This window comes from Pholis gunnellus, assembly GCF_910591455.1.
Source record: "Pholis gunnellus genome assembly, chromosome: 13".
Taxonomy (NCBI): Eukaryota; Metazoa; Chordata; class Actinopteri; order Perciformes; family Pholidae; genus Pholis; species Pholis gunnellus.
Window position 1 is genome coordinate 6,809,742 of NC_136540.1, and position 23,904 is coordinate 6,833,645.

Below are 23,904 nucleotides of genomic sequence, written 5' to 3' on the forward strand. Positions count from 1 at the left end.
CACAGACTATAAGGAGAGGCAGTGGTTAAACCATAGATTTAGTTATATTTACATTTGTCTTTGTCAATTATCTCGGCTATTGATACAGATGTATTTAATGCAGTTTATTTATAAAACCCTAACGATAAAACAAACTATCAAAACATACACAGACCGAGTTGCCAGTTCCCATTTCATATATACAGCTTCATATAAATGGTCTTGTCCCATTTAGAATGATATCTTATATAATATAATATATCTTATATAATGGTTTTAGAATTATATCTTATATAATTCTAACTAACAAATAATGCGCAAAGCATTTAGCAATGTGTTGCATGTCAACACATACCCTTAAAGTACATTTTAAATCAATAAAAACAAATGCAATACTCAGTTTCTATAATGTTTATTTCATTTTGGCAACACATCAAGGTGTATATTGAATATATTCCAATCTCATATTTAAATTTCCCCTTTTCTTGAAGGGAGAATGGTTTAAAAAAGTGCAAACAACTTTATTTACTCAAAACATACATTAAGCGAAATGACTGAGCAATTAAAAATATAATATTATTTTGATTACTAAAAAAGCAAACACCATTTATCGTATTTGGTCATAAGAAAGTATCACCCTTCAAACAGAAAAAAACAAGTAGACATCAGGCCATTAACATAAGCTGTTTTATAGCTAAAAGATGAACAAATACAATTGAATGACTTTTAAAAACACATGATTCTTGCTTTATGCTAACACATTAGCATACACTGTGTGGAATGACAGCGTTGACTCTCACAACGGTCAGCTCATAAAATAAATCTGTGTTGCGAAGGAAAACGTGACCTTTTCAAAATAAAAATGTTTCATTTGACTTTCAGACTCATATGCAGCATCATTACATACGTTTAGTATTTCAGGTATGCAATGCATTCATCTGCTGCTCATTCATTTTAGCTGTAGGTGGCTGATCTTGTTCACTTCCCCTCTAAAGAAGAAAATGTGTTCCTAGCAGTTCAAAACATCTTGTTTATGCTTTGTTTTTATATGTGTTTTTTAGTATTATATTGTATGTAATACAAGCATCCAACAGGACACCACACTTAGCTACATACTTTTTATCCTTTGAGTACTATTAGGACAAAGCTGGTCATTACCATCACCGTGTATGTTTTAGTGTTAGCATCAAAGCAAATGATCAACTGTGGACACAAATAACATTTTGGACACAATGTTTTTATCACTTTGTGGGTAATCTCCCCAAAAAAGTCCCTTTAGTAATTAAGATAACATTGAAATGAAGACTCTGACCTTGATGTAAAAAAAAAGAAACAAAAAACATAATGATGATATAAACCACTGTTTAAAAAATGACCAAGCTCTCCAGCTCTACTTGTTGCCACAGTCGGAGCAGAGGATGTCTTTTCCCTTGGCTACGAAACGCTTGTTGGACAGACTGAGGGAGCATTTCTTACAGTTGAAGCAGTATTCATGCCAGGAGCTGCCCTCGTATTTCACCACGTTCACTCCTTTACCAAACCCTGAGAGGAGAGAAGAGGACAGTTTGAACGTATTCCACCCATTTAATTTGATTCTATCCGATATAATATTTGAGGGATGGGTCTTTTTATTCAGGTGCACCTATCCTGATATGAACATGTCCATCTCTGATTGTGCCTTACTTGTTAATGGAAGTTAAACGAATGTATTCACCATGACAAAGACTTTCCAAATTCGTTCCAGACTCTGTGAGGCTGGACTGTCTCACATCATATCATTAAGTCTTTGTGCAAAACACTTAAGCCACGTGAACATATGACCCTAAACTAAAAATCTATTGGAATTGTAGTCTCACACATTTTTTATGGGCTACAATTTAGAGACAGTGCACAGATAAATTCATGAAAAAAGTCTCTGACCTGCCTCAGTAAATAAAGATCACAAAAAGTTCACAAAATCTGCAGATCAAAGCCGCTGTATTTTGCCTCATGACGGCTTTCATCTGCACTTTTTTTGTGAACAGAATCTTCAGTTAAATTTAAATTTGAAATTGACCTGTGATGGGGTTTTGGCAGCCGCTGCATTTCTTTGCCACGGAGGTCTTGTAGCAGTCGACACAGAAGACCTGGTCCTCGTGCTTGGTGAAACTGGACCCTGCCAGAGGTTTCGAGCAGGAGCTGCACACAAAACAGTGGCTGTGCCACGGCTCGTCCTGGTAGTTCACTCCTCCAGAGGTTATAGCCTGGAGACAGATGGAAGAGAGGAGCTAAACGTATGAATAGTGATTAATATTGTTGTTGTTCCTGTTGCTTTTAGGAAGAACCATGAAGGTCTGTTTCCTGTTTGAGAAGAATGACCTTTTTGCAGCAGACGCAGTGTTTGGCGAACTTCTTGTCATGGCAGGGGCTGCAGTAAACGTCACTTCCTTTGGAGAGGAAACTCAGCGATCCTATTGGTCGTTTACAGTTGAAACAGGTGAAGCATTCGTCGTGCCACGAGTTCCCTTTGTACTCCACACTCTCTGTACCTGCAGAACATGAGAGAAGGAGTTGATGCTACTGCAGACAAACAGGCAGTGAGCGAGTACAATCTGCGTCTTTGTTGTTTGTTGGAAGAAAAAGTTACTTTTCCAATTGGCCAGCTTCCTCAAAACTCCTCCAGCACAGTGCTTGTTCTGCTAACGGTACAAAAATCAAGGTTTGCAGAGCATCGGTCTTACCAGCCGGTATGGCTTTGTAGCAGCCGTGGCAGCGTGGAGCATCCTCCCTGGAGCAGCACTTCCCACACATGATACGGTCGTCTTTGGTGCTGAAGGGCTCCTTGGCCAGAGGCTTGTAACACTTTGTGCAACGGAAACACTCCTCATGCCAGTACCGGCCCTTATGACTGAGCTCCTGATGGAGGAAGGAAGTTTAATGAGAGGGAGAAATAAAGGGGGAAATAAAGCTGATAACACACACACACACACACACACACACACACCTTTGACTCCACAGGGATGGGTCGATGGCACTCGGCGCAGGAGTTGGCGCAGAACTTGGTGTGGCAGCGGACGCACACTGGTCTGCCTTCGTTGCGGACGAACCTCTTCCCCCCGAGGTCCTCTCGGCAGTAGAAACACTGCGGGCTCTCAGCCATCGTCACTCTGAAGGGAGACTCGCAGCTATAACAAATAAAGCAAGGCAATCTTTATTAGATTGTCCAACCAAATCCAAAAAGTTTCACATCTTTCCCACAACAAAGCATTTTAAGAAGGCTACTTAACACCACCACAGAGAGGCGCTGTTGATCCATTAACGCTTGATATTTACTGCTGCATTTTGCTGATTAGATGCTTTTCATTCCCCATTCTGACACACTGAACTGTGCCATTGAAATATTTGTTTTGTGTAAAAGCAAAGCAACCAGGCGTACATATCTGTGTTTCTGTGTGTCCACCTGTGTGTGTTTGTGTGATGTGATCCTCCTCACTCATACATCTCATCAATGATTTGAAAAAAAACTAATCATAACTGATAACTTGGACAACAAAGCTCAATGGCGGATTTGAGAAGCGGGCAAACAACACAAGTTTGAATCCTGTAATCTGATGATGTCATTTCAAATCTTACTTCAGATTCTGTCATTTCACAAACTCAAAGTAACTCGTTTGCTCTCAGTGCTGCAAGTTGACTCGTTAAAGGGCCGAGTTACCAAACCTCACGTCTGCAAGTGAAAGTCCTGAATGTCTGATTATGAGCGTTATGTTTTGCATTTAAAAAAAAATGACAACTATCACATACAACTACTACTTTTATTGTACGCTATTTCCCATAACCTGCACATTTACATAAATTGCACATTTTACTTTATTCAGTTTCAGATTTAAGTTTTTTATAAAAACAAATGATAAACTCATTCAATATGTTGCGTTGTTCTAAATTAAACTACCTAACAGTGTATAAAGTTTCTGTAATTACCTTCACCTCAACAAACTACCACATTAAAATACTGCTTACAAATAAATGTATCAATATTGTTTCAACAATATAATAGACAATAATATCACATTGGACATTTTTCTGTATAATGAGTACGGTACCTTTGGTACATGTTGCTTATATGACTTGTAACTTGTAATGGAGCATATTTCTACTGTGTTGTTGGTAGTTTTACTGAAGCAAAGGCTCTGAATGCTCATTGTTTTCCACCTTCAAATCAAATTAAGTTCCAAAACTGAACTGCACCTGATTACTACATTCTAACTACAGCACGTCTTCAGCATCGTTGTCCAACTGATTTGTCTCACACGATATATTCCAAAAGCCACTCTCCCTAAAATAAAACACTCATAAACTTCCTAAACATAGAACCAAAATCACCACGTTGATCACCAAAAGCGCTCTGATTACAGGGTCTGGATTTCTGATGGTAACACGACGGCAAAATCACAGCAACACAAACGCACAGAATGTGGAGGAAGAGATGGCTGAAGACGGTTCACTCAATTATTTCCCACATCAAGTTCATGCTGGCTGACCGCGAGGAATTCTCCTAAACTGCTGCAAAAAACTGTGTGTGTGTGTGTGTGTGTGTGAGAGAGGTGAACACATGAAGGAATGCCTGGTATGACTAATGTGGCAAGATGTGGAACGTTGACAACTCTTTGACAATTTACACACACACACACACTTTTTTCGCGGACCACTCCCTTGTAGACCAACAAAACCACAAACTATAACGTTCACCCTCCCGGTTGGAGCGGCATGTCAGCACAGATTCATGAGGAAGTTCTGGTTTTGGCACAAGACCGATGTTACCACGAGTTTATAGGCTGCGTACACATCCACTCAAATCCTCCCTTTTCCTGTGACTTCACTTAAACTCTCAGCAGAAAGTCACAGATGCACGATTCCTTTCTGTAGCTGAGGGCCGACAGATATGGGCGAGTTGATGGCGATGCTCATTCTGGTGGTCTTGATCAGTCACGGGTGGATAGAGTCCAACATGATCTATAGGTCAAGGACTTGTCCTACAAGTTGCTCGTGTTTTAACATCCCACCACTGAAACGTCTTATTTTAAAAACTATAATTTGTTATGTAAAGGTTTTAGGTTAAAAATAGCTTTGTTTTTTGAGGAGAAGTCTGAGTAAAGATGATGATGGCGGGTTACTGAAATTAGAGTCATGACCTTTTTATATTTGTCCCAGCAGTCTCTCCTTTTTTTGGACTCTGAACAGCTGTTATCCAACACACTGTCTGCTCAGCCAATATCCAATGTCTTAAGGGCTGTTTTCCTGTAGTTTTTAAATCAAGAAGAAATACTGCAAATTGGTTTTGCAATAAACCCAGATGAGAAACATCAATCTTATTTACAACAAGACCAAGCCAGTCCATGCTGGCTCTGTGTGGCGGCACTTGGCGTTGCTTTTAGCAGAACGCTAACGTCAACAAAGGAAAACAATACTAACATGCTGAAACTGAGCATGATCACGTTGAGCCTGTTAGCTTTCGCTGAGGGTAAGAAACGTCGTCGGTTTTGCAGCTCTGTGAATATTAATCAAAGTACTGAAAGTACTGGACACGTTTAAATGTTGACCAGATGATAAATGAAAAGTCAGTGGATCAGTTAAAGCTGTTACAATTCATCCTGAGGAGGACGTTGATGTGTCTACCAGACTTCATGGCAGTACAACCAGTAAATGGAGCAACATTTCATGGCAATCAATAGTTGAGATATTTGAGTCTGGAAGTGTAGGACCGGCAGACATTGTCATTTCTAGAGCCACGCAGCTAGCGTGGCTAAAAATAGAATTTCTGTAGTTAAACTATGTGTTTTTTTAATTAGTTAGTGCTGAGACTCACAAGGTTTTCTTCCCATTTTTCTCTTCACTGACTATTAGGCCTGGCACATGCTGACCCTTCCTCATCAGATGACTTTACCGATGACATCGCTGTATAAAACGACCTGTTGTGACCTCAAGGAAAATCTCAGCCACATGAAACTTCACAACCACAAACTAGAGACCTGGGACATCTAGAGGGTGTACGGCTGGACTACATGTATTGACAATAAGAGGGTTTGAATCGTCGATAAATGTAATTCTTGCAGAAATCTCCAAATGTCTAACAGCATTCCTCATCTTAATGTGGTATTCTGATTTATGACCTTCTTACAGTTTATGTTTATGACTACAACACCTTGACACACGCTGCGGAGCTGCATCTCAAATTAATTTTCCGGTTCCAAACTTTCAGATGATATAAACTTATAAGCATATACTGTTAGGACCCCCCCCCCCCCCAAAAAAAAAGAACATGTGGGTTTCTACGGGTTGGTGTTGTAAAATCCTCTAAAAGATAACTTACAGCATCACATGAGACTTAAATTCTCCAGCCCAATCAAATGACTGAATCAAAGAAATATGCAAAGAAAAAACAAAAAACGTATACGCATGCATGCGGTCAGGGAGGTAACAACTTCCTCCCAGTGACAGATGGCACAACATACGTGATTGTGTGACCCAGACACTGTCTGACAGAGCTATGTGAGGTCAAAGGTGCTCCCGTTAAAGAAGTTGATTAAATAACTTCTTTTGTGGTCTTGTCTCCTCAACAGACAATAAAGCTACAAACTGACACGGACATCATGCTGAGTGGACATAAATCTTCCTTTCAGTGAGCTGTTACTTCATTACTTATTAATAGAAAACCAGCGGCTGCTTTATTTGTTGACTGGGAGAGGCTACTCATCCATCTCCACAGCAAGTCCAGCCAGCCACAGCTAAGGTGTAGTACTCACCTGTTATCTTCACTTCCTGCCTCACCTTAAACTGATAACAATGAATTAATGTGTCATTTTCTCTCCCTCGCCTTCTTATTCTTCCTCCAAAATGCACTGGAAAACTTGGTGTGTGACACAGCGTGAGTAGCCCACAGCTATGCCGTACTACGTGGCTCTCAGAGGCTGTGGAGAAGGCAATAATACCACTTGGCTACCAGCATCATGAAAATGTTATCTGATGGGAGGCGAACAATGGCCGACAGGAAGCGAGCCAGTATCCACACACACTAAAAGAACTCAGGTTTCACTGACGTCAGACGCCTCCGAGGACGGTGTCTCTGCATGTCTTTGCTTTGTTTTTCCTGCAATAAATGTTCTCGCTGTGTCATGGCATGAAGGAACGTATACATCATTTTCTAGTATCCGAGCTGCCAATACAAAACTCTCTGTTTAATCGCCAAAAGAAACACGGGAAACCAAGCCGTGTCACGCAGTGGAAGGCCAAGGACGACCACGTGTTTGCATTAATCATATCGTGGGACATAAAGTGGCATAATGGGGACTCGAAACCTGGATCCCATAAGGTTAAACATTAATTTATATAGTTCAGACTTGGCTTTTGGTTCACTTCAGGGTTGAGGTGAGGCCTCCAGTGATTATGGTTAAAGGGTAAGACTGCTGTTATGTATAATAATTAACTTTTTGTCAAATCAACTCAAAAAAGAGTATTATGTGCATTTGTTGGACACTATTTTCAGTCACGGATAAATATATTACGTGTGTGTGTGGGATTGACAATTTAAATGTGTGTGTGTGTGTGTGTGTGTGTGTGTGTAGAGTCATGCAGTCTGCCGCTACTTGATTTAAAAGTCTTTAAAACCACCAGTGATCTAGTTTTGAATTCTTCACTTATTGCTCCTTTTCCTGCCATCTTTGCTCGCTCTGTCACACCTCCGTTAAGCTCTCAGTTAGAGCTGCGGTTGGAGGTCTGTGGTGTAAAAATAAAACACAGAGAGGTGACATCATGCCATGTGGACGGCAGGAAAATCTCGCACGCAGTTCATAACACACACGGGGAAGACAAAGACAAAAAGAAGTCAAAATAAAGTAACAGAGAGAGAGAGAGAGAGAGAGAGAGAGAGAGAGAGAGAGACAGGACAAACATGACCAGACAAACTAAAATAAAATGCTGTGTATTTTTTGGAGTGTGTATGTGTGTGTGTGTGTGTGTGTGTTAGCATGAGCTTATCGCTGAAGAATGTAGCGGAAAACTGAGAAACAGGAAGTCTCCAACAGAACGGTGAAGTTGGCACAATCCAGCCCCACACACACACACACACACACACACGTCTCTAATGTACTGGCTGTTCACATTAACATCTCATTAATGCCTACAGATTCACATCCGTCTGAACTTATGTTACATTCATTGTGTGCTGCAGGTGATCTCTGACTTGTGTGGCAGTCGGTAGAAAATCTCTTGTCTCGTCAACTTGTCTTCTCTTTATTTACATTTCCTTATATTATAACTGTAATGTAGATTCTAAATTAGGAATAAATAAAACACGTTGGTTCAAAAAGGGTCACTCATTTTTAAATGTCCTGTTGTGAAAGAAATTATACATTTGTTTGTGGTTGTAACTTAACACTGTCTTAAATTATTACCTTGAGAAATCCTGTTGCTTTAAGAGCTTACACTTAAAGAGAACCAAAACATTAGCAGTGAACAGTGAACGCACTATTAGGCTATTTGTTTTTGTCTCACAAAGCAAGCCAAATAAAAACTGAATTGGGGCCACTTTATACCTTTAGTGCATTATTGCTGCAGCTATAAATACACATTTTACTTGTTTGTCTTTCAGAATGAGTCAGAAATCTGCAGCAATGTTTAACTATCTTACAAAAATGTATCGATTGTAGAACAGGAAGAGATCAAAGTGAAGGAAATGCACAGGTGGAGTAATAATTCAATAAGTAATAAAACAAGTTTATTGATAAGAGCAGCTTTAAAGACCACCGCATCTCCCATTATGGCCCGGCATCACACGAGGAGCATTCCCACCCTCTGTTCCAGTCGTGCCATCTCAAAAATAAACACACAATATCAGTATTTGAAACTGAGCAGCGAGTTCAGATAAACATTTGTACTCCCCATCAGCCTACAAAGGAAGATAATCGTTTTCTTTGGCTCCGGTGAGGCACATTCCAGACAGTGGAATACAGCCAATACAACAGATCTGGGACCTGAAGAAACGCAGCAGCATGTCCCACTACGAACGGGACGGACACAGGATGGTTTCACCAGAAGCTGCTGGTCTGTACTTCAATCTCTCTTCATCGGAGTTAAACACTCCGTCTGTTTCTGCGCTCACATTCTGCTCTTGCCTTGATTCAGTAACTGAGACGTCTTTCAGAACAGAGCAGCTGACAAAACAGGACCCCTCAGCAGCAGCAATGTATGACCAATTTCCATTTCCAATAATATCTATGACATTTTCTGTGTACGTGTGTGTGTGTGTGTGTGTGTGTGTGTGTGTGTGTGTGTGTGTGTGTGTGAGGGACCGCTCCCCACATTGGCTCCTCATCAGTCCTGTTGGAGCAATACTGAAGGTCCAAAGCTAAATTGAATGCTACATTTAATGCTAAAATGATCTAATGGGACATTTGAGCCCTCGGTGCTGTCTTGAAGGCTTGTTCATGCTTCCAAAGTCTCCCTTCAATAAATCTCCAACCAATAAAATCCCTGCAAATCTCAGTTTCTAACCATCCTCCCAGATTCTAACCCTAAAAATCAGAGACCACACGAAACCCTTACTTGAACTCAACGAAAGCCAAACACGACGATTTAGAAATAATATACACACACGTTCATTCGGGAGACCCAGCATTAGATCATGTACCATCAATTTAACCGTTAAACCACGAGGCTGAACGGACTCACAGACGGGTGCCAGAGTAAAGGAAAGACCAACGTAGTCGAGTGTCTCAGTACAACGTCAATATTTCTGCTTTTACAAGCCTCAACTCTACAACTATAGACTGCCTTCTCACAGAAGATATTCACTCATTCGGTGTTTCGATGACGGTGGAGGAGAGTGGTGTCTTAACGTGTAGCTCCAAAGTCTCCCATAGATGTTCAGCTTGAGATCTGGTGACTGAACCCCAAAACATTCAAGATTAGGAAACATCTGTGTTTAAGCTTCTCCACTCCTTTAAAATGCTCCCCCATCTGTCGCTATTCATACGAGTACACAGTGTGTTATGGCAGGAAATATGTTTCTTGTCGAGAGTTAAGATGACAAGATGGATACCGTCCTCAAGCCATTAGCTTAGCTTAGCATTGAAACGGAACAGTCGAAAGGTAACAACATGTGCCTACAGTGCCAGCTCTAAAGCTCATAAACATGTTATATCTTGTTTGCTCAATCCGTACAAAAACTAAAGTGTAAAGGTTGTGGTTTTACCGGTCGCCGCTGGTTGCCTGGCACGATACAGGAAGTCACTGCTCCAGGCCAAGAAAAAGACATTTCTACACTTCTGTACGGATGAAATAGATTTATAAGATATCTCACGTATTAGGGCAGATATAAGAGTGGCATCAATCCTCTCAAATAACTAAAATAATCGTTTTTATCTCCCAAAACAACAAACCATTTTCCAAATATCTTAACATATCGTGACCCATTTAATTGGTCGGGCAGCTGCTGCCCGTTTTCTCGTAGTCGTCCTTGGCGCCTTCGGTATCGAAAGCTTTGCCTTCTTCCACAAAATAGCACAAAAAGCTTTTTTTCCTGTCAGTTTGGCAAACACTGATATATATCAAACACGTGACAACGGGCTTTAGTGGCCGCAGGTAAAAGATAACACCCTGTCAAGATAACCAGTGAAAACCTATTTAACCTTCAAGCTGTCGGAGCACTAAAACCGCTGAACTCCATTAAAAAGCCTCTATTAAAAACACGGTGTTTACCATCGGGGATAAATGTGAAGAAAGACGTAGCGTCTGCATCCCATTTACATTCTATCCTACTTAAGTCACTACAGGAAAAACACAACAGGGAGTTACCATGACATGAAGTCAGACATATTGCATAAAGCTTTACGAGCCCTGTGATGTATTTTATGGGACTGAGCTCATGGTAATTTCTTAAACATGCAGGCACCGGCTTTAAGACACACTGAAGAAAAACTCCGGTGTGTGTGTGTGTGTGTGTGTGTGTGCGTGTGTCAGGCAGCGAAGGGTCAGCCACACATATGGGTCTTGGTTTACTTACTGTCTGTGAGTTTATGCATGCGTGACAGTGCATGCTGTTGGAAATTACTGTAACACTGCAAGTACTTCCATATGACTGTAAAAATCAGCAACATTTAGCCTATATATCCAAACGTTTACCCCAGTTGCAACATCTGTGACATGAAGTTTCCTTCTGCAATCTTACTGGAAAACGTCTCCTTCCTCTTTCAGTCTTGTTCGTTTGGGGTCATTTAAGAGACAAATTATCTTCCTTTTTTTACAATAAATGTACAGTCACACAATCTGCTGTAGTGATCTGTACGTGAACGAGAAAATAGTTCTGTCTCACGTATGGATCCTGAATTTACTTTACTTGCAGAGTATCTGGTAGAGCCATCACTGAAGCCAAATGCATCACTTGCATGGATATAAACGCACACAAACACACACACACACACACACACACACACACACACACACACACACAGGACAATGAAAAATAGCAGTAGCCTATAGGAATTTTAATTGACCTCTTTGATGCATTTTTTTTAGCCTCAGCGGTTCCATCACACTGAGCGAAAAAAGGAGACTTCTTAACTGGAAACAGATTTCAGGAGCAGCCCACGCTTTCACAAGTCAGCATGTAACCGTAGCTGTCTTTCCCTCACACAGAGACACACACACACGCGCGCACACACATGTACAGAGACAGACAGACAGCCAACGCCCCAGACAGACTTCAGGGTCTTGTTTCCTCTCTGGACATAAAAAATGCTGCAATTGAAATGTGTACGAAATCATAGAAATGTGTGAGAGATGAAGAGAGTTACACGCCAGAATACTGTACTTTTGTTAGCGGGACATACTGTAAATGTGATCAGACATTAACATCAATAACTTCATAACGGTCACATATTAACAATGTACTAATAAAGGGCAGTGGAAGTGCGGCTCGCGTGTTGGCAACAACTCCATCACCTACATGCTGAAAGTGCAAAATGCAAAGCAGCGCTGCAGCAGACTAACTGGTTTATCTGAGAACAAGTTTCAGAAGAGAGTAAATAAACTGCGCTGCTCGTCAGTCAGCTTACCGGGTTCAGGGTGACGTCTGCGGCGGCGTGGAGGAGCGGCGTCTCTCGGACCCGTGTGGAGGCAGCGGGTGTCTGCTTTAACCCAAGACCCTCCTCACGCGAATAAGTACTGCCATCTGCGGCTGCGTCAAGCTGGACGGAGAACAAACCAAGACGGGAAATGGTATGTTGTACCTTCAAATTAAGAGTATCTGCTCGAGTCATCAAAATAAAAGTCAATGTGACGTTCACACACCAGCTTTTTGAGAAAACGAACAAACGCGCTGAAAAGGCAGTAGCCTCGTTACATTAGTGTGTAATAATGTCAGGGTTACCAGCAATTTAGTTAATATATGTTGCCAGCATAATTTGAGGTAAAGCCTTTGGCCTTGGAAATATGCCTGCAAAAAAAAAATTAACTCAATGTCCCCTTACTAACTTTTCTTTCCGGGGCTTTAATTGCATCTCAGTCTTCATCAGCGGATGACGTTTGCTCAATTGTCATTACGGCTCTTCATTAATGAATCAAAGGAGAACATTGTACTTGAGTATCAATACGAAAAGTATTTTTTTTAAAGACTGAATGATTGAAGAGATGTAAAAAGTGAGATAATTTAAGCCTTAATAGCCTCATGATATAGAACAACATCCTGCAGGGTACAACCTACTGCATAATCTGAAGGAGCAGAGAGTTGACATTTGCAAGAATCGTTTTTATTATCTTCAGGTAGGCTACACTTGCAGATGTTAGACTGAGACACTGTTATTTAATCAGGAATACACAGGGAACAATCTTTTCAATCAAAGATTAACCCCCCCCCCCCCCCCCCCCCAAAGGTTCACATTTAAAAAAAACATTCACGTTTAGACTTTGCAGGTGTACTTTTCACAAATACGACTGTCTTTAACCATTTCTACAGACAGTTGAAACGTAAACATTTTCAGATTTTTAATTATAGGTGTGGTTTAAAATTACCATATAAACATAGTATGTTTTTATGGTTCAATAACATTTAAAACAACAAATCAAAAGGTACCTTACTAATAGAAATAATGTAAATTCCCTCGTCCTCTGGATAATTATGCAGAATCTTATTAAGAATAACATTTAGATCAAAAAGACAACTCATGTGCAGCCTGACACAGTAAAACGCACATTTGAACAATTGAAAATGGGATTTTTATCAGGTATTAATTCCTACTTCAGTCATTAAAATCACTCAGCAGAAAACAGCACAAACAAGGGTTAACTATGCCTCAGTGCAAAATATCCCTCACTGAGGTGGGAACAGAATATAAAGACCAATACTGCATTGGGAAAAAGTCACCGGTGTCCTCCTGTCTTTCCCCTGACCTTAGAACATGAGGCTTCTGGTTGCATTCAAATACATCCCCCAATAGTTTCACTTTTTGATTAAGTAAATGTGATATTTACTACACATTTCACAGAATTGTTCTATTCAATAAATATTAGTGATACGTATTTCCCATTAATAAAAGTACAATGTTTTAGTGTGCACTCTTCACCTAATTGCCTAATTATACTGGGAGCACAATATTCAACATCAGTCAAAGGGGTTTGTGTCATATAAAAACCAAGAAAGATAATATTACTGCACATCAGCAAATCAAAATATGTACAAATTTACATGAAGTAATTGAATTTCTGAATAGGCACTTTAAGTTAAAACAGTTCATCCAGCACTCAGTCATCTTTGATTATACGACATCTCAAAGAAAACGTCAGTTACCTTGTTTTTTTTTTAAAGAAGATGAAATCAGATGAAGACAGAAAACCCAGAAACGGACATTAGCCCTGATTACCACATTAGTAGATTTGATTTCATTCTGACATCAGCCACACACAAACTGATGAAAATACACACGCAGGGAAGCTCTAGTTTCAAATAAAGTAGAAGGGTCTGCTACAGAACAGGAAGGAGATGGTTTAACATGGACACACATGGTAAAGAACACACTCCTGGGATGAATCTCCACCTCCCTCATGACTTCCCTACTGAACAATGTACCGTGAGTGGGAAGAGTTGTAGTGCTTTGTTAGGAAAAAGGGGAAAAAAACAGCCTTTCCCCAACGAGCAGCCCTATTTTCGAACAGGGCAAGATAATCATTAATGTCACAAAACAATAAATAAATAATAAATAAATCATTATATAAATAAATAATTGGTTGTTAAATAAATAAATGAATAAGTGAAAAGACTGATCAAAAAGAAAAGACGCAGGCAGTGCTCAAATTTAAGATTTAAGAGCCGAATGGTATCTTCTTACAATCTTGTAGCACATATAAAAAAAATGTAAAAAAATTAAAAACTGCTAATTCTGCTTCCATCACAGACGTCATTGTCGTCGTCTAGAAGCTCCCACCTCGGCTACCCACAATCCCCAGTTCCACCTCTGAACCTTCTCCACATATGAACTTTGAGAGGGAGACAAACTCACCGGATACTAATCAGTCTGTGGATAGATGAGAAGCATTAGTAATGAGGCTGTAGTGTAAATATTCTTCGACACCACTGAATGTTAGTAAGTGGTACTAGAGCAGAGTTTTAGAGTGCCGGTAAAATGTGCTAAATGAGACTCTAGGTCATCTTACAAATACTTGTAGGAAGCGAGACACGCACGGGTCCTGTTGTCTGGAGCAACTTCACCACAAAGAAAAGGGTAAACTGCATATGTAACATTTAGGGGTCTCCCCATAAAGTCAAAGGGAGTTGGGGCTCTTATAGAGCATAAAAGCACTGGCATATCACCAAAGTAGTACAAACGTAGGAGCAAATACAACAGCCCTATTTCTTTTAAGTAACCTTTAGACTTGAGGTGCACTTGATAAACAGTATCTTACATGTAGTGCATTCACGTTCAAGATTACCGGTACAGTAATCCGCCAAAATTAATGAAATCAAGCGCTCCTCAAGTTAGTCACAAAGCTGAAAACAACAAGCTGCATCCTGATGGGGTAAACCGTCTTACAGTCTGTGCCTGCGAGTTTCGGAGCGTGGCGGGGAGGGAGGCGGGGGCAGGGTGACAGTGGTCGGGGGCTCCACTGGGTCATCCATGGGCAGGACCAGGCGGGTGCCCCTGATGGCCACTTCGTGTTCCGCAAAGGCCAGCTCGTGGTCCAGACCATCGTCAGACGGGCCGCCCCTTGCGCCGGACGAGCGGTTGATGGTGCGGCCGGATGCGTCCATGCTGACGGTGATGTCGGCGTACATGGAGCTCACGCTGGCATCATTCAGGATGAAGTCGGAGTCATCGTCGAAGAGCTGGCCTTCGTTCTGGAGATTGTAAAAGGGGAATGGAAAAAATGTTTGTAACGCGAGAAAAGCGAGGGAGTAGAAAGAAGAGGATGAATACAATCACAGGAGTAGGAGAGAAGACCTTGAAAAACTGCAACTTCAAACTACAGCGATACACTCGTCTTTAAATACACGGACAGACTAATAACTGTGTTTCAAAGTTCATTCTTTTGTGTTTTCTTTACAATTAATGAAGAAACCAAAAGTCAAATGACACTATTAAATCAGTAAATATCCACGTATTTGAACTAGAGCCACCTTAACTGTACTACATTATGCTGTGTGTCCACACCTCATAGGCCTGTGGGCTGGTGAGGCATCGTGCCAGCGGTCCACAACAAGCAGGCAGCGTAGCAGTGAGAGGAGGGCCGCTATGGGTCAGGAGGGGCTTCAGGTAGCTGGAGAACAAACTTTTGTCAAGGATTATTAACAGTTTTTACAACACTTACTTTCAATTAAACTATTTAATTGGCCAACAATCTAACCATCATGAGCGCCTTATCTGTGAACCCCCTCCTGTCCGGAAAGAAGTTGCTGGTGTATATTTCTTACAGTTTGGAAAGAGCACCCTCTGGTGTTCTAAGCTGAATCGAGCATCCACATTTCTGAAGGGAGGACCTTACACAGGTGATCCATGGCTGAAAGGATACTTGTGGTCAAAGTTGTACCAGATCCTGAAGGGCCAGGCGCTCTCATGTTTGGTGTTCCTCCGCTGGGACCCATCCAACACCGCTGAATTCTGTTCAGAAAAATATTTAGTTTTAAACATTTCGACTTATATTTAGGGATATCAACTTGACAAAGCAACCAAAAAAATAAATATTTTCAAAAACAAGAGACTTTAATCTGTTCTAATTACTTACAGAGTGGTCTTGATCAGAGTCCACACCCACCCTGAAAGAGAAAAGATAGCCACAATGACGTTCGATAGATGGGTTGAAACACACAGAGAGACAGATGCATACAAACAGCTGCACAGCCTTACGGTATGCTCATGACGGACAGCATGGGCGTGGTGCCTCCTCCACAGATCCAGACAGTGAAGAAGACAATTAGGAGGGTAGTTGAAAACATCATCTGGCGGGCGTAAGTCGCCGTGTCTCTGATTGAAAGAGCAAAGGTCATCGCCCCGCGCAGTCCTGGAGGGGACGGATGACAAAGACAGTGTGAGGTCGAGAAACTCTCTGTGTGTGTGTGTGTGTGTGTGTGTGTGTGTGTGTGTGTGTGTGTGTGTGTGTGTGTGTGTGTGTGTGTCACTAAAAAGACAGCGTGGGAGAGACGTTGAGCAATATTTTCATTTATCATTAACTCAAGAAAAGCCACAACATATATTTAACTTAATGTTGCTGTTCTTTGGTTCATTATTTCCTAACTACTGCACATCAGTTGGCAAGATCCACCCACGCAGTTATGTTGATGCAGGTGTTGGAAACAATTATGTGCACAGACATGTAGGGGACTTCTAGTCGGAGTGTTGTTGGTCTAGAACGAGACTGTCTTCACACACCAATATCTAGGCACACAGGGTTTAATCATCCTTTCCACTGATTTAATGGAACCAGGGTCCCAGCTGTGAAGTAGTTTATTAATGTTGGTCCAAGCCTGAGAAACGTAAAATGATTGCTTAGCTGACATCAGAGACGTTACTGTCACAGCTCCGTACCTGCAAACATCATGACATGCTGAACGTTGGATCCAATTTTGTTCTTGCGGCCCAGGTTGAGCAGGAAGGACAAAGGGTAGATGTTTGCAGCCCTGCCCAGAAACACCGCCACCTTCACATGGAGGGTCAAGGACACAACACACTGCAAAGTAATAGAGATGGGGCAAGCTGGGATGGAATATAATCGTGGGTCGATGGCAGTTTCAACTGACTCATCAGTCTTTTAAATGTTGCTGTTGTTCTCGGGCTCCTCCAATCACTGAATCATTCTTTAAAATACATATACTGTATGAATACTCTATTATTATTATTATTATTATGATGCAGACAGGACCAGCTTACAATAGTCTATTTTTGATAAAAAAAAGTAAGAAACAACATTCTGTGACTGATCCTTAACAACAAGAACTATGGCATCGTCAAAACATTTACGGGAGTGGTTATGTGCAACAACAGTCATCTCCAGATAACCAATCGCCTCTGGAGCATTAACACCAATCAGAGAAAAGGATACAAAGGCTCCGACGATGAACATAGGGTTGAAGACGTGTGACTGGAAGGAGAAGAGAGTCAGACCCATGTAGGAGAAGATGAAGTTCTCTGCCAGGAAGTTCAGCAGCTCAAACAACTGATGGGGGGAAGAGAAAAACGATCATTTCAAACAAACTGCCGGATACCTGAAACTGAGACGTTCACATTGCTTTCACGTCACTTTGGAGTTACTACTTTAGATGGGAAACTCAAAAATAGCAGCATGAAAGCATCCTTAATGATAGGACTAAAAACCGAGAAGGAAGCAGAATTGAGGGAAGACTTGCATCTAAATAAATTGATTAAAAGCGACCAGAGATATGCGATTGTACATCACCTGTTTGGTTCTGTCCTGAGAGTCCGGGGAGAGATTGTTGAAGGTGTAGTGAGCCTGAGTGATGCCACAGAACAGCACAGCCACTACGCCTGAATAAAAACAAACATACACAGGTGTCACTTCAGTATGACTCAGAAGACATTGAATTATACTTCACTGGAGGGAGGCAAAAGCATTTTAGAGCAGCATAACTTTCATGAAATGTGGATCTACAGAGCAACAAAGGTTATGGTGAGATGTATTCCAAGATGCCAAAATGCACAGTTTAAAATTGCATGCACGCGTGTCGTGTACACGGGTGTACCTGTGAACCCGCAGGCTTCCGCCAATAGGAAGGTGCTCCAGGACATGAGGAAGAAGAGCGCCGTCTCCAGCAAGGGGAAGTCCCTCAGCTTAGTGAACTTGGTCACGTGACGCAACACTGAACGTCAAGGAGCAAAACAAGAGGTAGCACATATTACACAGTCGACCTGCAGTGTACAAATGGAAATGAGGTAAGAAAGGTGCCGTGTAAACTGTATCAGTAAGACAGCATTGTTCTCTCTTTTTGTGCAAGGACACAATTCAGGCTACTCCTCTTGGGACAAACACAACAGCTTGTCTGGTTCCAGGTCAAAAAAGACTTGAAGATGCCCAAATAATGATTAAACAGCAGCAACTGAAATGAGTAAGAGGACCTCTGTTTTAAACCCTCTAGTGTTATTCTGTTGCTGCCTATCTGCCCATGCATACCAGTGTATATAAATTATGTAATGGTGAGCAACAGGTGAAAGGATATGAGAGCCGTCATGAATCCAGTGGCCACCCCAAGAGCAAAGGAGCCACTAAAGACGCCAAGGAAGACGCCGAAGGATTTCAACATGGCCATGGCTTCAAAGCTGTGGCTGTTGTCCCCTGCAGGCTGGTACGCCACGATAGAGCTGGAGTGCAGATAGACAGAGTGCAAGCAAATAAAAACATTTTTGTGGAAAAGGGAAATAGGCACTTACTAAGAATCCAGAAAGGGGAACTGCAGGTTCCATGTTAATCACATGCTCTCATAAGGAAACAAACTAAGTCAGGCATTAAATCAAACCTGCAGCAACCCAAATCCAATAATGGCTGATATCAACAGCATGGTGTTCATCTGATTTTTGCATAAATTTAGGAGATTTTGGTTTCCCCTTAAACAAAGGTAACAAAAGACTTTAAACATATGGAGTTGGGTTTTACAGTCACAAAATGGGAGGAAGTTAGGATCTTGCATGCTTAAATTAAAACTGGATCTTGGATCTCTCGAGACCATTCCAATATCCAATTGATATCCAAAAAGAGTATTAATAACAAACGCTATTGTTGGAATTCACTTTAATCGTTTTATAATACATTATAATCATACTTATAATGCATTATAATGTGATTGTAAGTCATTTCAAGGGGTCATTGTTTGTGTGAAGTAAAGTTTTAAAAAATGAATCATTAAATCTATTCAAGAACGACACAAAGCGTTTACATTACATAAAGCAAACAATGACCACTGAGAGTAACTTATGAAGACATTATAACAGTGATCACAATGTATGATAAAAAGATAATAATGTATTACAACAATAACAATTACAAATGTGTCAGAAGTATTATGATACCTGACCTTATAAGTCATTATAAAATGCTCTTTAATGTGTTATGATTATTGTTATAAAGCATTATGAATATGTTTGAGTGCTTATAACTATAATTATACAGTGCTATAAGCAGATTATAAAGCATTATAACTATCTTCCTAATGCATAACAGACACAGGCATCATAGAAAGGGTTGGCAAACAGTGTATTAAGGTGCTAGTGGTGCACAAATGACATCAAGACCAACAACGTAACTCACTGGCACTAATATTCACCAGTAATAAGCATGTTATACACTGATTTACCAAACCTTTGATTTAAAAAAATAAGAAATGTCTGGTTATTTGCAGGGTCTATAGAGCATAGGAGAAAAATAAAAAAATCAGACAAAGAATGGATATGAAAGGGTAGCAGGGGAGAACAGTGATCATTCTAATGGTTGGTGGTTCAAGGCTACATTCTAGGTAAAAAATATGCATCACAGCGACTGAGTTGAAATGATCAGGTTCTAACCCTATAACTCAATCACTCAAACAGCCCCCCACCCACCCACCCACCCACCGGGGAGTGAATGTCTGGTTTTCTCCCAGCCATTCCTCCTCCCTCTCTGGCCAGACTGGGCCATCGTCACCTGGGGAGCGCACAGCTCCAGCCTCCCGTCTACTCTGCTTCTCCCAGCGGAGGAGAACACTGCATACATACGTACAGGTAGGCGGAGAATGACACGGACAGGTGAAGGAAGGCAAGCAGTGAAATGACAGGGACTGATGTTAGTATGATAAGTGTCCATTCATATGCAATGTACAACACAAAAAGCTGAAGTCGCCTCTAAGTTAGACTCACAGTGCAGGTCATTAACACAGAACTAGACATTGAAAGGATAGGTTCACATTTAAGTCCATCTCAAAGCAATACTTACATGCTGATGCTAATTTACTGACCCTGTCCATACTCGCCATGACAATATTTCTTTAAATCACAATTCAAATTTTACAGCCATTGTTTTGTGTAAAAATTCATTTTAAAGTTCATCTGAAGCTAGACAGACAAAACAAACTGTATAAATATCCTCCAGAGTTCCAGTCTTTTACTTTGTTTACAGGCGACTAATAACTCTTGAAATATACATATCGTTTTGAGAGAGACTTACAAAAATGTCAAACTATCTTTACATGTGAAACCACTGTTGCTTTGATGAAATAGAAGTGGACAATTCTGTTGTTTCTGCGTGGGCTGTGTGTGTATATATATATATCTGCAGTGTGTAATTAATGAATGCTTACGAAGAGAGTACGATGGCCACAGCATCATTGAGGACACTCTCGCCAAAAAGTAAAGCATACAGGTCCACATCTACTTGTAGCTCATTGAAGATAGCCAGCACCGTCACTGAGGCACAAAGGAGAAAAATACACTTCAGAGTATAAGACACGCAAATACTGTACAGCAGGACAGGAGCGCAAGAAAGGCCTCGAACAGAAAGACTACCTCGCAGCCGAAAGCTAACACGGCCCTACCTACCTGGGTCTGTTGCTGAAACGATGGCCCCAAAGAAGAGGCAGTCAGTAAAGAAAAAATCGCCCCCAAGCTGGCCCACGACTTTCATGAAGGACACAACGCCATACATGATCAGCCTAGGAGGAGAGAAGAAAGTGTACAAGTCAAGACACTGGCTCCGCTTGCCCATTCAACAAACCGATTCAAGAAGAATTAGACAAAATCTTCAATCTGTCACTCTGAATGTATGTATTTCAGAGATAAACAAATGCATTACCCAATAACAAAGCAGGAGATAACTGTTCCCATGAAAGCATAGGCCAGGATGGAGCCGATGTTTCTGAAGAAATGTCTCTGGGACAGACAAGGTCACCGATTTATTAAAACAGAGGCTGTCCAGTACCAGTAGTTAGGCTGGGGCCATACAGACAAATATCACAATGATCATAAAAAAGGATCTCAATATGTTTGCAAGCGTGCATTAAGGCCTATTAATTAAAAATGAACCTTATCTTCTAAAGATCTAATTTGTGAAAAACCTGAATCTTTAAATTACATAATTAGTGCGTCATAAGTCCAAACCCTCTTACCCTTTTCAGACTGTAACCGGCGTGGAAGATGATGGGAGGCAGCAAAATGTTGAAAAACACTTCGGGGTCAAAAGTCACCTGAAGACAGGAGTAAGTTGTCAATCAATCTCATCTGTTTGTGTATGCAAACTAGTAAATTAAGATTTTCATAGACAGAGATTATGTTTAGATATACGTCAAAGTTTGCAGAGGCTGTTTTAACACACTATGAGACATATTTTTTTCCCATTTGGCACCTGCCAGCTGGTACTTTCATACCAGAGGGGCACACAAAAAACTCGCACTTGCACCCTCCGCTAAATCTCCCATCTGTTCACCCCCTTGCCTTTCTAAGCATCTCATCGTCCTGCACTTGGTGACCTTTGCCACGGCTGACTTCCCCCCTCAGATTGTACTCGTAAAATCGCCCGCTGACGTTGACCAGCAGAGTAGCGGGACTGGCGTTGACAGCACAACTGAGGACCACGTCACTCATGCTCTGGGGCACATGGACGCCAAAACGCAGGATCACACCCACCAACACACCTTCAGGGAGGAAGAGGAGAGAGAGAGGGAGTGGAAGCAAAGCAGTTAGCCAAGGATGACAATAGCAATAATGTCCTTTATTTATATACAGGAGTATTTACAATGTTGCTTGCAGGAGGACACTGGGGTTGCTTGTGTGATTCCTTGTTATATTTAAAAACACAAGGTTTTAATTATTTGGCTGTGCCAAACACTTGAATTAGAATCGGGGTCTTACAATAAACAAACAATAACACAAGGTAATTATTGGTTATTATTGGTTAATTGCGAAAAGAAGAGGGTATCTATTCAGCCAAGTCAGCTTTTCACTGCCTGATGAAAATGACAGATGTCTAATTGGGCAAAGGGATGGATCTTCTCTTATATTACCCAACAATTGTAGTCGTTAGCAATTAGTTAATTAGAGAGGTGACAGACCACCAAGTCGAACAAAAAGACAACAAAATGTCAATTCCACAATCCTCATATGGTTTAAGTTGTGTAACTGTTGTGGACTGTACATACTGGACAAAAAATATTCCTCTTAAATGCTAACCGACACCAACAGTGTGCTTATACATCATATTTACCAGGTATCTTCTCCCATGTATCTTGTAATATAACAATATGCTGTCAAATGAGCTTACTGGTTAAGTTTGAGGAGCTAACGGCACCAAAGCCAGCTAGCATCGACGCTACACTGACTTAGCTAACCTAACGTTTATGGATAGATAGAAATAAACGTCAGAGGTCTTACCATAGATCATGGCGAGTCCTGTCTCGTGCAGGAACCTAAATCGCCGGTGTTTGAACAACCATATAGTTAAGATGGTGAGGGTTAAGAGCATTATGAATATGAGTAGGTTGGCACTGTCCTGTCGGTGGCTCTCCTCAGCCAGCCTCTCTGTTGCGACGTTGTCCATCGCATTGCTCTCGCCTTGACTCCCGACGAGCATTAATGTCAACAGAAAAGGCAACAACAGAAGCGCTTTCGACGGTTTGACACCAAGAAAGCTTCTCGGTGTGAATCCCATTGTGGCTTTCTGTGAAACGGTTACATTTGCCGTTGAATTAGTATCGGGTGTTGATGGGAAACTAGCTACTGCTTAGACGAGAAACGGCCAACTGACAGCTTCTTCCGCAGCCGTTATCAAAACATTGTAACATCCGGTTCTTCAAAATAAAAGTCAGCTAATGACACAAAACAGTGACCTCTTCCACTCTTTACAGTTTGACGTTGGTTATCATTACACGGTAGACTAACGTTGCACAATGAAATGCAGTAGAAACAATTAATAAAAAAAATGAACTCAAACAAACTGACAAACAATACAACTAATAATAATTAAACTGCATCAAAATAGGTACAAATTAAATAAATAAATAATGTGACCAGTATAATGACAATTAAAGACAAACTGAAATTGATTTTGGTGAAATTATTTATAATAGACCTATATCTTGTGTATCTTTAATATACACTATGTAATTGTTACTCATACTGAGTGCAGTGGTGAACTTTATGGTGTGTATAATACAAGGCGGTTGTCCATCATGACAACCTTAAATGAAACATTTCATTTTCACGTGTTTAAAGTCTGCATCAACAAGCTTCCACAATTGATCATTAAAGTTTCCATGCACGTAACATCTGCAGGAAAAAGTAATGAAATTAATTCACGGAAGGAAGCTTGCTTATCGGTCTAATCGCCTAATCATCACACACGCACTCCTTCATACACACACAGAAAGAATCACATTCACAGTAAAGCACAAAAAAGATTGCAAAGCTGCTTAGTATCTTCCTAGGTCTA

The 23,904-nt window shown here is 40.9% G+C and overlaps 2 protein-coding genes across 2 annotated transcripts; both read right to left on the bottom strand.

The window, feature by feature from the left end:
* Positions 1-375: 375 nt before the first annotated feature.
* Positions 376-12,184, bottom strand: LOC306705487 (four and a half LIM domains protein 1-like). Its single transcript, XM_079172258.1, has 6 exons — positions 12,069-12,184; positions 2,963-3,143; positions 2,700-2,874; positions 2,338-2,507; positions 2,036-2,222; positions 376-1,521 (listed from the first exon to the last, which is right to left on the bottom strand). The coding sequence occupies exons 2-6, from the start codon at positions 3,116-3,118 to the stop codon at positions 1,370-1,372; spliced, it is 840 nt and encodes a 279-aa protein (XP_079028384.1). The 5' UTR covers positions 3,119-3,143; positions 12,069-12,184; the 3' UTR covers positions 376-1,369.
* A 691-nt stretch (positions 12,185-12,875) lies between these two features.
* On the bottom strand, positions 12,876-23,158 carry LOC306705057 (sodium/hydrogen exchanger 6-like). The gene is made up of 16 exons (XM_079171719.1): positions 22,848-23,158; positions 21,912-22,111; positions 21,587-21,664; positions 21,274-21,350; positions 21,021-21,133; positions 20,783-20,888; positions 18,674-18,815; positions 18,200-18,305; positions 17,896-17,984; positions 17,542-17,655; positions 17,028-17,139; positions 16,350-16,503; positions 16,228-16,258; positions 16,015-16,103; positions 15,657-15,762; positions 12,876-15,343 (listed from the first exon to the last, which is right to left on the bottom strand). Exons 1-16 carry the CDS (start codon positions 23,122-23,124, stop codon positions 15,035-15,037), a joined length of 2,103 nt encoding a protein of 700 aa, XP_079027845.1. The 5' UTR covers positions 23,125-23,158; the 3' UTR covers positions 12,876-15,034.
* Positions 23,159-23,904: the final 746 nt, after the last annotated feature.